The 13,344-nt window shown below is 38.6% G+C and overlaps 1 protein-coding gene across 5 annotated transcripts in view; it reads left to right on the plus strand.

Moving 5' to 3' along the window:
* Window positions 1–13,344, plus strand: part of MTMR1 (myotubularin related protein 1) — a 77,918-nt gene that overhangs the window by 19,821 nt on the left and 44,753 nt on the right. For 2 of the 5 annotated variants that reach the window (XR_007722433.1, XM_050775320.1), the window contains exons 3-6: window positions 3,443–3,493; window positions 7,578–7,653; window positions 12,555–12,649; window positions 13,020–13,127. Coding sequence is in view for 4 of the 5 variants with exons in the window: in XM_050775320.1 (XP_050631277.1) it covers window positions 3,443–3,493; window positions 7,578–7,653; window positions 12,555–12,649; window positions 13,020–13,127 (330 nt within the window). In the remaining variant the exon portion in view is untranslated. Of the gene's footprint in view, window positions 1–1,305; window positions 1,330–1,905; window positions 1,933–3,442; window positions 3,494–7,577; window positions 7,654–12,554; window positions 12,650–13,019; window positions 13,128–13,344 lie in introns of all 5 variants that reach the window. The other 3 variants (XM_050775323.1, XM_050775321.1, XM_050775322.1) reach the window with 3 other exon arrangements.

Consider the following 13,344-nt stretch of genomic DNA (forward strand, 5'->3'; position numbering starts at 1 on the left):
ACCAAATTTCTTGATGTGTAGTTAACAAATGATAAACCTCAAATATTTAAAGTATGCAATTTGATAAGCTTTGACATAAATACAGACATGTTAAGCCATCACCACAATTAAGGTAAACATATCCATCCTCCCACAAAAAGACAAATTTAAGCTTCTTAGTCTGAATACTCTGTGTTTAGTAACTTATGTATAGACTTTGTCTTTTAGCTATACCATCACTTAATTCAGATACCTTTTAATGACTTCAAAGATTATTTTGATGATAATACAGTGATTTTTTTGAATCTGTGTCATGTGATCTTATGCATCCTGAGTGAAACCGTAAAGCTAGTAAGAACCTCCAGTGATTCTTTTCTGATGATTTGTTTTCATAGAACATTCAGTGGTCAGAAGATAGGATTTCCAACTTTGGAATGGGGAACACAGATGGTTAAAATCTTCCCAGGCTATTACAACTATTTGCTTTTTAAAAATTCCTGCCATTCCTTCTGACCAGGGCTTTCTGAATGTGTATGCTGCATGTTCAATTAGGATTCACAGGCCTCAGGCACAACAAGAATGTTGTTGCTAAAATCAATGTCCTTGCTGAATAAAACTGGGCTTTCCCTCCCCTCCAGGAACAGCCACTTACCTCTTCCCGCCTGGAGCTCCCCTTTGGCCATGCAGCTGGTGCTGGGGCGGGGAGCAGGCACCCTCCTCTCAGTGGCGGCCACATCGGGGAGTTTAATTCTGGAGTCCCAAATATGAATTGGAAATGTAATTTCAATAGAAACCAGGTTAAGCTTTGCAGTTAACTCAGCTTTATGATACCATCAATGCAATATAGCTGAGCTGTGCTTGCTCTGGGTCCAAGGTGGGGATTTCTGTGGTTTTTTGGTTTTGTTTTCCTGGGCTGCTTTGGACATATAACTGCCTTTTTTTTTTTTTATCATTGGTTTTTTGAGGAAAATTCATTCAGTATTCCAAACGGAAACTAATGAACTTTTTGAACACAGCCTGTTCACAATAGCTTGTAATAGCACTTGACAGAAGGGGTTTTCGTTTAAGGTAATGTAGTTAGTCTTAGCCTAAGGGCGACACGTTTCTCCAAATCATAGACTTCCCTGAAAATTATAGGACAAATGTGTTAGGATTGATCTGATATCGAATGAAACTTAGAGGGCAAATGTGTTAGGATTGATCTTGTTGGTTTTACTTAGAGGATTATGATGTTTTTTAGGGAATGGGCTGTTGAACTTAATGGCATCTTTCACAGGTCAATAGTAACATGTCCATGATGATGATATTCTGTATTTTAACTAACAGGTTTTCAGGAGGCCTGATATAAGGGTAAGGATATTTGGCTTTCAGCAGATGGGTCTCCTACTTGTGTGTGTCTGTGCTTTATCGAACACTTAGTCTATTTAGTGTTCTTTACCTTCTCACTGGTTTTTATGAATCACTCAGATCAATTTGCTCTGCTGTGTTATAGCTTTAAGTGTTCACTAGAAACGCTTTATTTGTTACAATGTTTTTATGTGCAATAAAAGCCAATGTGTGTGAGGGCAGGATGCTAAAATTGTTACCAGTGTGCAATATTGACTTTTGTTGTACTACATGAATTATGACCAAATGGATATTCATGACTGGGGTTATAAGGCTAGGGCTACTGAGGTCTCTTTTAATCTTGTTTATTGTGTAATTCATGCTACAGAATTTAGCAACTAAAAAAAAATGGTTAGTTGGCAGTCCTATCTAAGTAAGATTTCAAGTCATGTTTGTGTTTGCATGTTGAATCCAAAAAGCAGAAGTGCTAATCTTGAAGTTAAATCTAGCAAAATCAATCCCAGTTACTATTTTTTCAAATACAGATATAGTGGGTTACAGCTTATATTTTCCTCATGATTTTCCTTCCCTTTATTTCAGAATATTCATAAAGCAAGACAAAGATTGGTAATGTGCATGCATTTAACAGACAGAAAATTAACCTATTTCTATTCAAGGAAAACAATGTGGATTTTGATAGTATAATAACTTCAGTTTTAAAGTTTTAATCTTATTGAAGCCAACGAAGTAGTACAAAAATAAGCAAGTTAAGTCTTGTTATTCTAGTTGGTTTTCCTTTCTTTAGTCTTGTTTTCACCATGTTTTCTTTTGCTTATGAGAATCATTTTCTTTCATTGATTCACATTGTTAAATATTAGTGCTTGGCTTTACACTTGCATGAACTTTGAAATGTTGTATTTTTTGTTCATTGAGCTTTCTGTTTCTAAAAACTTAATGATTCAATTTTCTTTGTATTTAAAAAATGGAAATTTCAAAAAACTGGCTGCACTGAAAAATTACACTGCCTTGAAGTGTGCTAAACTATACCAACTGCACTGAATTCAATCTGATGATAGAGTATAAAAGTACATTAAGGAGTTTTTGGACTTGATTGACAAAAATGGAAGGTGGGAAATAGTAAATTCTTTTAAAGTTTTACTATTTCTTCACTGGTTGCCTTTGTAAAAACGATAGTCATTGCAACCAAAGTTTCATGAAGCAAAAATATATATAGGCTAATTTGAATATTTTTAGCCTCAGAGACTTGATAGAACTTTAAAAAGAGATTACAATCTTGTGATCTTCAGTATTCATATTCTTTTTACCACCTGCTGAATAAAAAGCCCAATTTTTAAAGTTTCAAAAAATAATAGATTCTATAAAGAAATTAAGAACAGTATACCTTTAAAGGGATTGGAAAAAATTAAATAAAGATGTGTGGCCTTTTCGTTGTTTCTTGGAAGTGTGTTGATACTGTAATTAGAAATATTTAATATGATATTGATTTATAAATCACAGAATTTAATTAGCAATAAGCAATAAGAAACAGACGTGTATATATGTGTATACACACACACACACACACACACACACACACACACACACACACATATATATAATCTCCAGCATGTGATATATGCATGTGTGCAGTGGAATTGATCCCTGAGCAATGTAATATGAATACTTACTGTGTTTAAAATACATGTCTATAAACTGCCTTTGTATTTTGGCTTGACTTTGCCCTTTGCCAGGTTTCTGTGGTATGCTTTATTTTCTGTGAGCACGTTATGTGCCTGTTATTTTGTTTCTTTGCTATATGCTGTGTATTGCTTGGTTTTGAAAAGACAGTACATTCTTTGAAATTCGTGATGTTTGTTTGCTTTTCATTTTTCTACCCCAACACAAACACAGAGTAGATACTCCATTTTAGGCTGAGGATGCTATAGATGGCCTACACGTTATTTCCTTAACTCCAAGGGGGAAAATGTTGTGATTTGCAAAGTCATGAAAGGTGTGTCGACTTTTACATGCTTACTGTCTCCTTAAAAAAGAAATTCTGTCCTTTCACCTGTCTGTTTGCACGTGTTTCTCTTTCTCCTCTTTGCTTTTTCTTGTCCATGCACCTGGTGCTGTGCAGGAGATTCAGGAAGAACACAATGGCTACCCTTCTGAAGCTGAAGCTGATCAGGTGGCAAGTTCTACATGTTCATCTGTTTGTAGCTACAGATCATGTATTTAGAAGCCATTTCATTCTAGACTTCTAGATAATCAAAGCTTTCCAGATGCTTTTACCACAATAGTAGTGCCCTCCTGTCCAAATTTGCTAGATTCCATATGACATTATTTGCAAAAATTGGTTTATCCAACATTTTGTCAACTAGAAATTTGTTTGTCTGTGTTTCTCGGTTTGCCCATATAGGGTTATTGATGGGGTTAATGACCCTCCATCACGGTTGGATTCTGCAGTGCCTTTACATAGACATAGAGGGGACAGATACATATGCTAAGGGTGCTCCTTGAGGGTGCACACTTTGCTTTCTTCAAATATGCATGATCTGTGCCCAACACAGTACCTGGTACCATGTAGATAGTTGTGGAATTGGTACATATATTAATCAGAATACAAAATTATTCATAGAGTATTCTTGAGTGCTTACTCTGCTCAGTACCTCTAGACCCTCTCTGGAGTCTTTTAATGCTGCAGTACTTTCCCCAATGCTTATGTGAAACCAAGAGAAGAGCAGCTCCAGGGATGTGTGGCATGCCCCAGGTGCTCAGCTACACCATTGTCCACCATCATCCAGCCCCACCCTCCTTTGGTGACCCCAGAAGCAACTTGAAGAGCCCAGTTTGAAAGCCACTGCTTTTGGCATGCAACCATTATATAAACGATTCACCTGGTGGCTTGGATTCAGGCTAAGGAGAAAAGTAGCAAAGAGGCCAGGGTTGTTGGGTGGGCTGGAGCCCTCAGGAACAAATTCAGGGAGCTGGCAGACTTCAGCTAGACCTTCAGGGTCACTGGAACAAAGTTGGGATGAGGTCATCAGAGGGAGTTCCCCAGTTGGGCAGCACTTTGAGCCACGGCACCAAGAGGAATGGGTGTGTTTATGAAATCAAATTTAGTTCATAAGAATATTCCATCCTTTGATTGTGCTGAACATGGGTTGGATAAATCAAGGGTCAAATCATGTCCTGTGCAACCTCGTAGTTGCAGTAAAAGCTTAACGTAGCATAAGTGTGAGTCCCTTCTCCTAACAGCAGCTTCATAAAGGGAATCTACTATACTCACCAAAGCAAACAAAAAACCTCCAAGCTTTTAAAACTCTTCTCCTCTTGAGTTTCTATGCTAAAGCTAAATGTGTTTCTTTTACAAAAGGAATCTCCTATGGGGAAATCTGAAGCAACTGGGTCACATCTTTGTTTTATTCCAATAGTTGTTCTTTTTTGCCATTTAAAAAGCATGTCCCAGATTTATCATTAGTGAGAGATTTGCCTTACTATGTCTCACTGACATATAAATACACAGAAGTTTCAAGCCAAACTTGACATGACTATGGGAAGAGAAGAGAAATGCTTGATTTTCAACTTCTATCTTGAGAGCATTGTGTATTCTTAAAATGGTCCTAATCACCTCTGTCTCCTATATGCAACATTTTATTAGTCCTGGATTGAGGACTTTAAAATGTTTGATGTGGCTTGCTCTAGAGAGAGTCATACCTTTCCTAAGCTCCTCTAGATTCAGTTGATTAAAGCAGCTTGCTTTAGTAATTATATTTCAAAATAATCTACTTCCATTTAATTTTAACATATAAGAAACTTAAGTCTGTATAATACATGATAATATTTAGCCATTAAAATATTTCGCTTTAACAATATAACATTTGAAGTAATTTAAAACTCTGATATTGATTAAAGTAGCTTTCTCACTTCGTGAGATGCTATACAATTAGTCACTAGTTCAGGCAATAAAGCAGACTTTCAAATTAAGGCTTCTAAGATTGGAGATCTTTTAGTGTTTCTAAAACCAGACATTTATAAGTATACATGTTAGTTTATGCTTTATTGCATAAAATATATTTCCAAAACAGATGTGAGTATTAAAATGAATCCATTAATCATTCTCCACACCCACCCTTAATGTGTTAACTTCCAAAAACTTTTGGCTGAAAATGTCTTTAAAAACCAGTCTGGACTAAACATTTGAATTGAATTAACTGTTTGGAGGTAATGATGATTCCTAATCTATATTATTTTAACCATGCACCTTTCAATAAGGAGGAGGATGGACCATGTCATTTTGTGCTCTCCCAGTAGAATTAACATACCCCTGACCAACATTTAACATTGAATTTGCTATTTATAGTTTGGCTTTCTTCCTTTTATAAAATTTGATGAAACTGCTATGTGTAGTATTTCTAAATTGAACTTTAAGTCCTTTAATAAAACATAGTGAAATATTCTTGCAACTATGAAAATAATTACTATTTTGAATTTTCAATAATTTAGAATTATAAAAGACATCCATTTAAAAATATTTTGCTTTACAAAATTATGCTGAAAACTTAGTATTATTTGACCTGTTTTCCACTGAACACTAGTGGCCTCCGATGTTAACAGGTGGAAAAAGCAGTCCCGATCAAATAGGTATGAGAAATGCATTATACTCTAGCGCCCTCTTGCTGATTTGGTGTGCATTAACACACTAAAGATGTCTCACTAAAAAAAGCAGCTGAGGCCGGGCGCGGTGGCTCACGCCTGTAATCCCAGCATTTTGGGAGGCTGAGGCGGGTGGATCACGAGGTCAAGAGATCGAGACCATCCTGGCCAACATGGTGAAACCCCGTCTCTACTAAAAATACAAAAATTAGCCGGGCCTGGTGGCGTGCGCCTGTAGTCCCAGCTACTCGGAAGGCTGAGGCAGGAGAATTGCTTGAACCCAGGAGGCAGAGGTTGCAGTGAACCGAGATTGTGCCACTGCACTCTAGCCTGGTGACAGAGCGAGACTCCATCTCAAAAAAAAAAAAAAAACACCAGCTGAACTTGTTTTGCTTAACCCAGCATTTCCCAAACTTTTATTTATTTATTTATTTTTTTTTAAGACTATTCACATCTCTTGGGAAAGTAATGCTCTGTGAAATACAGCTTTGGAATTGCTGGGGGTTTTGATCACCTTATTCTTATTCATGACACATGATGTCAGAGATGCCGAGGAGAAAGTGACTGGTTTCCTTGGCAGCATTTCACAGGGTGGCGGTACCTCGGAGTAGGCCCCGAGTTCAGGCTTTGGTCCCTAACTTTGTAGTTCAAGAACACCATTTTCTCACCTCCTCTCAATTATCTGGCACTGTCCAACCAAGCTCACAAGGGACTGGCTACTGGGCTGCAGTGCCAATCTGCTAATTTTAAAATGTGGGCATGTATTCTTCTGGCCATCTAAGGTATCCTTTTCCTAGCATCATTGTAGCCAGGAAACCTAGTAAATCATTAGCAATTTTCTTGGTGAGTGTGAAATTACTGCAAAGTGAATTGTCTTGGGACGTGCCTGATGAAAACACCCTGCTCCGCAGTAGGGATTGAATCCTGTTGCCTGCCTGCCAGATGAGAGCACACTCTCTCATGGCCTGGATTGGGTGAACACTGAACTTCACTCTTCATGTCCCTGGTCATACACTTTGTGCATACATGTCCATGTGCACGAGCACGCACACACACACACACACACACACACACACACACACAGCTGGGCTGCAGTACCAAAGCCTAGGCCTTTCCTTAGTTGTGTACTGTACTGAGACTATTCTCTGGTTATTTTAATTAGACTTCTGGCCTTCCCAAACTGTCTTATAGGCTGGGTTATTTCTACAGTTAGCTAAGCACCTATATCTCATGTTGGTTTTATTTGTATTAGTTTCATGCTCAAAAGGTAACCTTTTTCTGACCTTATTTGCAAATTCTAGAGACACCTTTTAATAGTTATCTGTGTAGTGATTACAGTATCTTTCTGTCATGTCAAGCCATTTCTGTATTAATGCTTCCTAACTGTGAAATTTAAATATGTTGTAACAATTTGCTAGAATATGCAGCATGATGTCTTGTGATGCTGAGCTTTGAAATTGTCTTTTGAGGGGTTGGGTGCTTATTTTGCACGCTTCTGTAGCCTTATAGTGACATCACAGAACATCAAAATTTTTCACAAGTATACAGAAAGTGAGATTTACTCCTGTTTGGTGTTTTTTTGTTTGTTTGTTTTGTTTTTTGTTTGTTTTTGCCAGGCTCTAAGGGATGGAAATAAGCTGGCACAGATGGAAGAGGCTCCACTTTTTCCAGGAGAATCAATTAAAGCCATTGGTAAGTTTTGTGTGTACACTTTGCTTGTTGAGAGCCATAAAATGAAATGGCACTTAATTTTCGAGTGGAGGTGATGTGTGTGCTGGAGATCAGCCAGACCAACTTAATTAGGGGACAAATGGACTAGATCTATTCATCCTCATTAGTGTCATCATGACCTAAGAGATAGAAGACTGTAGAGGATCCCGTTAAGTTCCAATGGAGTATTTGATGGCGTTCCCAGCAGAAGAGGAGCCTGACTTTTCCTGGTGAACTGAAAGCTGATTAGACACTCAATGTAACGTCAGTTCACTGCTTTGTTGGAATCCTTCAGTATAAGGAAAATTTATCAATAGGAGATCTATATCATGTTTTAATAACAGTTTTGAGAACTTAGCAAAGAAATTTTAGTGGTTTATCAGATCCCAAAAAGTACAATTTTGGTGCATGGCAAGGGCTTGTATTGCCATCCTGGCTTTTAAAGGTGATGGCATGAGGGCTTCCATATCCCTCCATGGTGTATTGCCAGGCCTTTCAGGGAGTAGTTGATTGTGCCACGGGTGGATGGGAGGGGAAGCTGGATGCGACCCATTCATCTCATCACTTGGTTGGGTTGGACAGTCTGGTTTTCTAGACTGTTTCCTTCTTCCATCATGGCTTTCTCCCAAAGAGGCACACTCAGTCTCAGAGTATAGTCATCTTGTGCCAAGAATATTTGAGTAGCGGGGCTCTCCCACCAGATCCTCCAATCAATTACTGCTGCTGTATATCCTAGTCCGTGTCTGTGGACCATGCTTATCTTCTCCTTGGTTTTGAAATTCTTTATTTCCTTGAGTTCTAGGACTTCATTCTATCCTGGCAGTCCTCCTACCTCTTTGTTCCTTCTCTGGGCGTTCTTCTAGCTCTGCCCTCATACTGCTTTCTTAATGATCTGTTTAAAATGCAGAGGTAATTATGTCATGCCCCTGCTTCTTCTTCAGACAGTAAACAACACAGATTTAAAATGTAAAATGTGAAGAGGTTGTTTTTCACTTTAGTTTTATAATTTGTCAGTGAATCAAAGTCAGCTCAGAAAAGATTAGAGCTCATGTAGGTGATTGACAACTTTGCACATCAGATACATATTCTGAATGAGCAGGGAACGTTATAAAAGCTTGGATTGCAAGCTCACAGTTGTTGTAGTAAGAAGAGAAGGCTTCAGTGGATTTAGCTGCGGTCCTGTTGCTCTTTCTCTCCCGTTTTCTTTTCCTTTCACTCTGGAAGCAGAGCTCAGAGAGAGAAACTCCTGCCTGGCCCCACTCCAGTACAAATTATTGGAAATATCTTAGAGTTAGATCTTAAGACATCCTTAAGTGATGTGAGTATGCTTCATGCTCCTCCAGTGGCTTGCAAAGGGTAAGTAAATTGACCCTCTACTTTTTAATAAAATATATTCCTGGAGGCAAAGTATTAAAATAGGTCATTGTGAAGTAAAGTACTCCATCTAGAGTATTATTTCAGTTTGTCATTGTCAGAATGTGAAGAGTTTTGACACAGTGTACACCTGAAAAACCATCATCACAGTCAAGGTAACAAACATATCCATCACCTCCCAGAAGTTTTCGTTTCCTTATGCCCCTTTATAATCCCTACTTCCTCTGCCTTCTCCCCCATCCCCAAGGATGATGGCCTCCAGCTCCATCCATGTTCCTGCAAAGGATATATGATCTCATTCTTTTTTATGGCTGCAAGTATTCCGTAGTGTATATGTACCACATTTTATTTATCCAATCTGGCATTGATGGACATTTAGGTTGATTCCATGACTTTGCTATTGTGAATAGTGTTGCAGCAGACATACATGTGAGTGTGTCTTTATGGCAGAAGAATTTATATTCCTTTGGGCATATACCTAGTAATGGGATTGCTGGGTCAAATGGTAGTTCTATTTTTAGCTCCTTGAGGAATCGCCACACTGCTTTCCACAACGGTTGAACTAATTTACACTCCTACCAACAGTGTATAAGCATTCCCTTTTCTCTGCAACCTTATCATCTGTTTTTTATAACTTTTTAATATAATAATAGCCATTCTGACTGGTGTGAGATGGTATCTCACTGTGGTTTTGATTTTCATTTCTCTAATGTTCAGTGATACTGAGCTTTTTTTCATATGCTTATTGGCTGCATGTATGTCTTCTTTTGAAAAATATCTATTCTTGTCCTTTGCCCACTTTTTTTTTTTTTTTGAGACGGAGTCTCGCTCGTCACCCAGGCTGGAGTGCAGTGGAGTGATCTCGGCTCACTGCAAGCTCCGCCTCCCGGGTTCACGCCATTCTCCTGCCTCAGCCTCCTGAGTAGCTGGGACTATAGGCGCCCACCACCACACCCAGCTAATTTTTTGTATTTTTATAGAGACGGGGTTTCACCGTGTTAGCCAGGATGGTCTTGATCTCCTGACCTCGTGATCCGCCCGCCTCGGCCTCCCAAAGTGCTGGATTACAGGCGTGAGCCACCTCGCCCGGCCGCTTTGCCCACTTTTTAATGGGGTTGTTTGTTTTTTTTTCTTGTAAATTTGTTAAATTCCTTGTAGATGCTGGATATTAGACCTTTGTCAGATGCATAGTTTGCAAATATTTTCTGTTCTGTAGGCTGTCTGTTTACTTTGTTGATAGTTTCTTTTGCTGTGCAAAAGCTCTTTAGTTTCATTAGATTCCATTTGTCAATTTTTGCTTTTATTGTGATTGCTTTTGGCATCTTTGTCATTAAATCTTTGCCAGTTCCTGTGTCCAGAATGGTACTGCCTAGGTTGTCTTCCAGGGTTTTTATAGATTTGGGTTTTACATTTAAGTCTCTAATCCATCTTGAATTGATTTTTGTATATGGTGTAAGGAAGGGATCCAGTTTCAGTTACCTGCATATAGCTAGCTAATTATCCCAGCACCATTTGTTGAAAAAGGAATTCTTTCCCTATTGCTTGCTTTTGTTGAAGATCAGAGGGTTGTAGGTATGCACCCTTATTTCTGGGCTCTCTATTCTGTTCCACTTGTTTATGTGTGTCTGTTTTTGTACCAGTACCATGCTGTTTTGGTTACCGTAGGCCTGTAGTATAGTTTGAAGTCTGGTAACATGATGCCTCCAGCTTTGTTCTTTTTGCTTAGGATTGCCTTGGCTATTCTTCTTGGTTCTATATGAATTTTTAAATAGTTTTTTCTAGTTCTGAGAAGAATGTCATTGGTAGTTTGATAGGAATAGCATTGAATCTATAAATTGCTTTGGGCAGTATGGCCATTTTCACGATATTGATTGTTCCTATCCAGGAGCATGGAATGTGTTTCCATTTGTTTATGTCATCTCTAATTTCTTCAAGCAGTATTTTGTAATTCTCATTGTACAGATCTTTCACTTCCCTGGGTAGCCATATTCCTAGGTATTTTATTATTTTTGTGGCTATTGTGAATGGGGTTGCATTCCTGATTTGGCTCTTGGCCTGGCTGTTGGTGTATAGGAAAGCTAGTGATTTTTGTATGCTGATTTTGTATCCTGAAACTTTATCAAAGTTGTTTATCAGCTGAAGGAGCTTTTGGGTTGAGACTATGGGGTTTTTACTTTTTAGAATTCTATTTTATGTCTTATGCTTGCATATTAGCTATAATTGTTTGTTTTGTTATGTAACTAGTTATTTTACATCTTTATGTCTACCTTCAAATGATTGTATGCTGCTTCATGTACAGGATAAGAACCTTACAGTAGTATACTTCCATTTGTCCCCTCCCACCCTTTGTGCTGTTGTTGTCATCTGTTTTACTTTTACATATGTTATAAACCCCACAATATATAGTTTTTGTTTTTGTTTAAACAGTCAGTTATCTTTTAAGGATAATGATAATAATGCCTCAGTATCCTACAGAAGCACTTGCCAGTCCGCTCCCTGCCAACTTCTCTGGCGTCGTGTTCCACTGTCCTCACTGCACCCATTGATCCAGGCATACTAACCTCTAACAACTTATCACTGTGCCCTTCCTCCTTTCCTTCTCTTACTCCCCCTACCCACTTTCCTACTGAGTTAAATTGATCCTTTTCTGAACTTTCATTGTAGTACTTTATGTCCACATTTTTATTTTAGCTTTTGTCAGCCTCTGGTACAGGGATCCCCAACCCATGGGCTGTGGATCAGCACTAGTCCACGGCCTGTTAGGAACAGGGCTGCACAGCAGGAGGTGAGCAGCGGGCTATTGAGCATTACCGCCAGAACTCCATCTCCTGTCAGATCAGTGGTTAGATTCTCATAGGAACACGAACCCTATTGTGAATTGCGCATGTGAGGAATCTAGGTTGTATGCTCCTTATGAGGGTCTAATGCCTGATAATCTGAGGTGAACCAGTTTCATCCTGAAACCATCCCCCTACCTCCGCCCTGGTCCATGGAACAATTGTTTTCCATGAACCGGTCCCTGCTGCCGAAAAGGTTGGGGACCTCTGCTCTAGTATAATGGCGATTTTTCTGTGTGGTATCTCTCACAGGTCATGGGCTGCTCATGGACAGGAACTGTTTCCAATTATACCCAGAATCCCAGCAATAGAAGGCTCTCAGTACATAAGGAGTTACAGAAAAGTTAAATGGAAGTAGTTTGAGAATTTGGTTCAGTGACATTAAAGCCTTTTGTTGTCTCACTTGGACTCATATATAGCTATGTATATTCTTGTCATTCCAGTAGAATGGCACTTTGGGAAAACATGAAGATGTGGTGTCTTTGTGATAGATGTTAGCTTCTTAACACTAATAGGGATTAAATATGTCATGCACTTAATAGATATTAACAAAAAGTTAAAACTGATAAGGAAGCCGACAAGGAATTTGAAACAAGTTTTTTTCCCACTTCATTGATGTGGTTCTAGGTTTTGTCTATGGCAGTAGTTGCTACTTTGGCCCTTTTCTTTCAGTGAAAGATGTCATGTATATCTGTCCAGTTATGGGAGCAGTGAGTGGAACCCTGACAGTGACGGACTTTAAGCTGTACTTCAAAAATGTCGAGAGGGTGAGTTTTTTAAAGTGTGTTTTATTTTAAAAGAAACACTTTGGAGCACTAAAAGAAGAATGTAAAAAGACCCCTGAAATCCCATTACCCTGAGATAACCACAGGTTGAGTTTTGAGATGTACATCTTTGCAAACAGATGTTTGTATCTTGAAAACAAAGGCTGTTAAAGTACTGCTTAAACCTGGGGGGGAAATTCCATTGTTGTCTCAATACATATTTCATAAGGAATGCTATCAATCAGACTTCAGTTTAGCTGGGACAAAGAGGAAATGCGAAGTAAACAAACATATTTTGTAACCCAGCGAAGACTTAAAATATGAAAACTGTTGACTGACACTAATAGACATTGATCTTAATTTTTAAACCTAGGACCCACATTTTATCCTTGATGTTCCCCTTGGAGTGATCAGCAGAGTTGAGAAGATTGGAGCACAGAGCCACGGAGACAATTCCTGTGGTATAGAGATAGTGTGCAAGGTATAATAGAAACACAAGCGAAAACTAAAGATCTGAACTTTTTCTCCCTCAGTCTCTTCATGGTCTTTGGACAGTAGAATAATTGTACTGCTAGTAACTCAAATGTTTTCGGGATAGCAACCTCTTCAAATCTCATATCGAATTTAAACTATTATGTAGCCCTTTGAAATAAACCTTTTCTATTGAAGTACAGTTGTTCCTTGGTATCAGTGGGCGA

Source organism: Macaca thibetana, chromosome X, assembly GCF_024542745.1.
Source record: "Macaca thibetana thibetana isolate TM-01 chromosome X, ASM2454274v1, whole genome shotgun sequence".
Lineage (NCBI taxonomy): Eukaryota > Metazoa > Chordata > Mammalia > Primates > Cercopithecidae > Macaca > Macaca thibetana.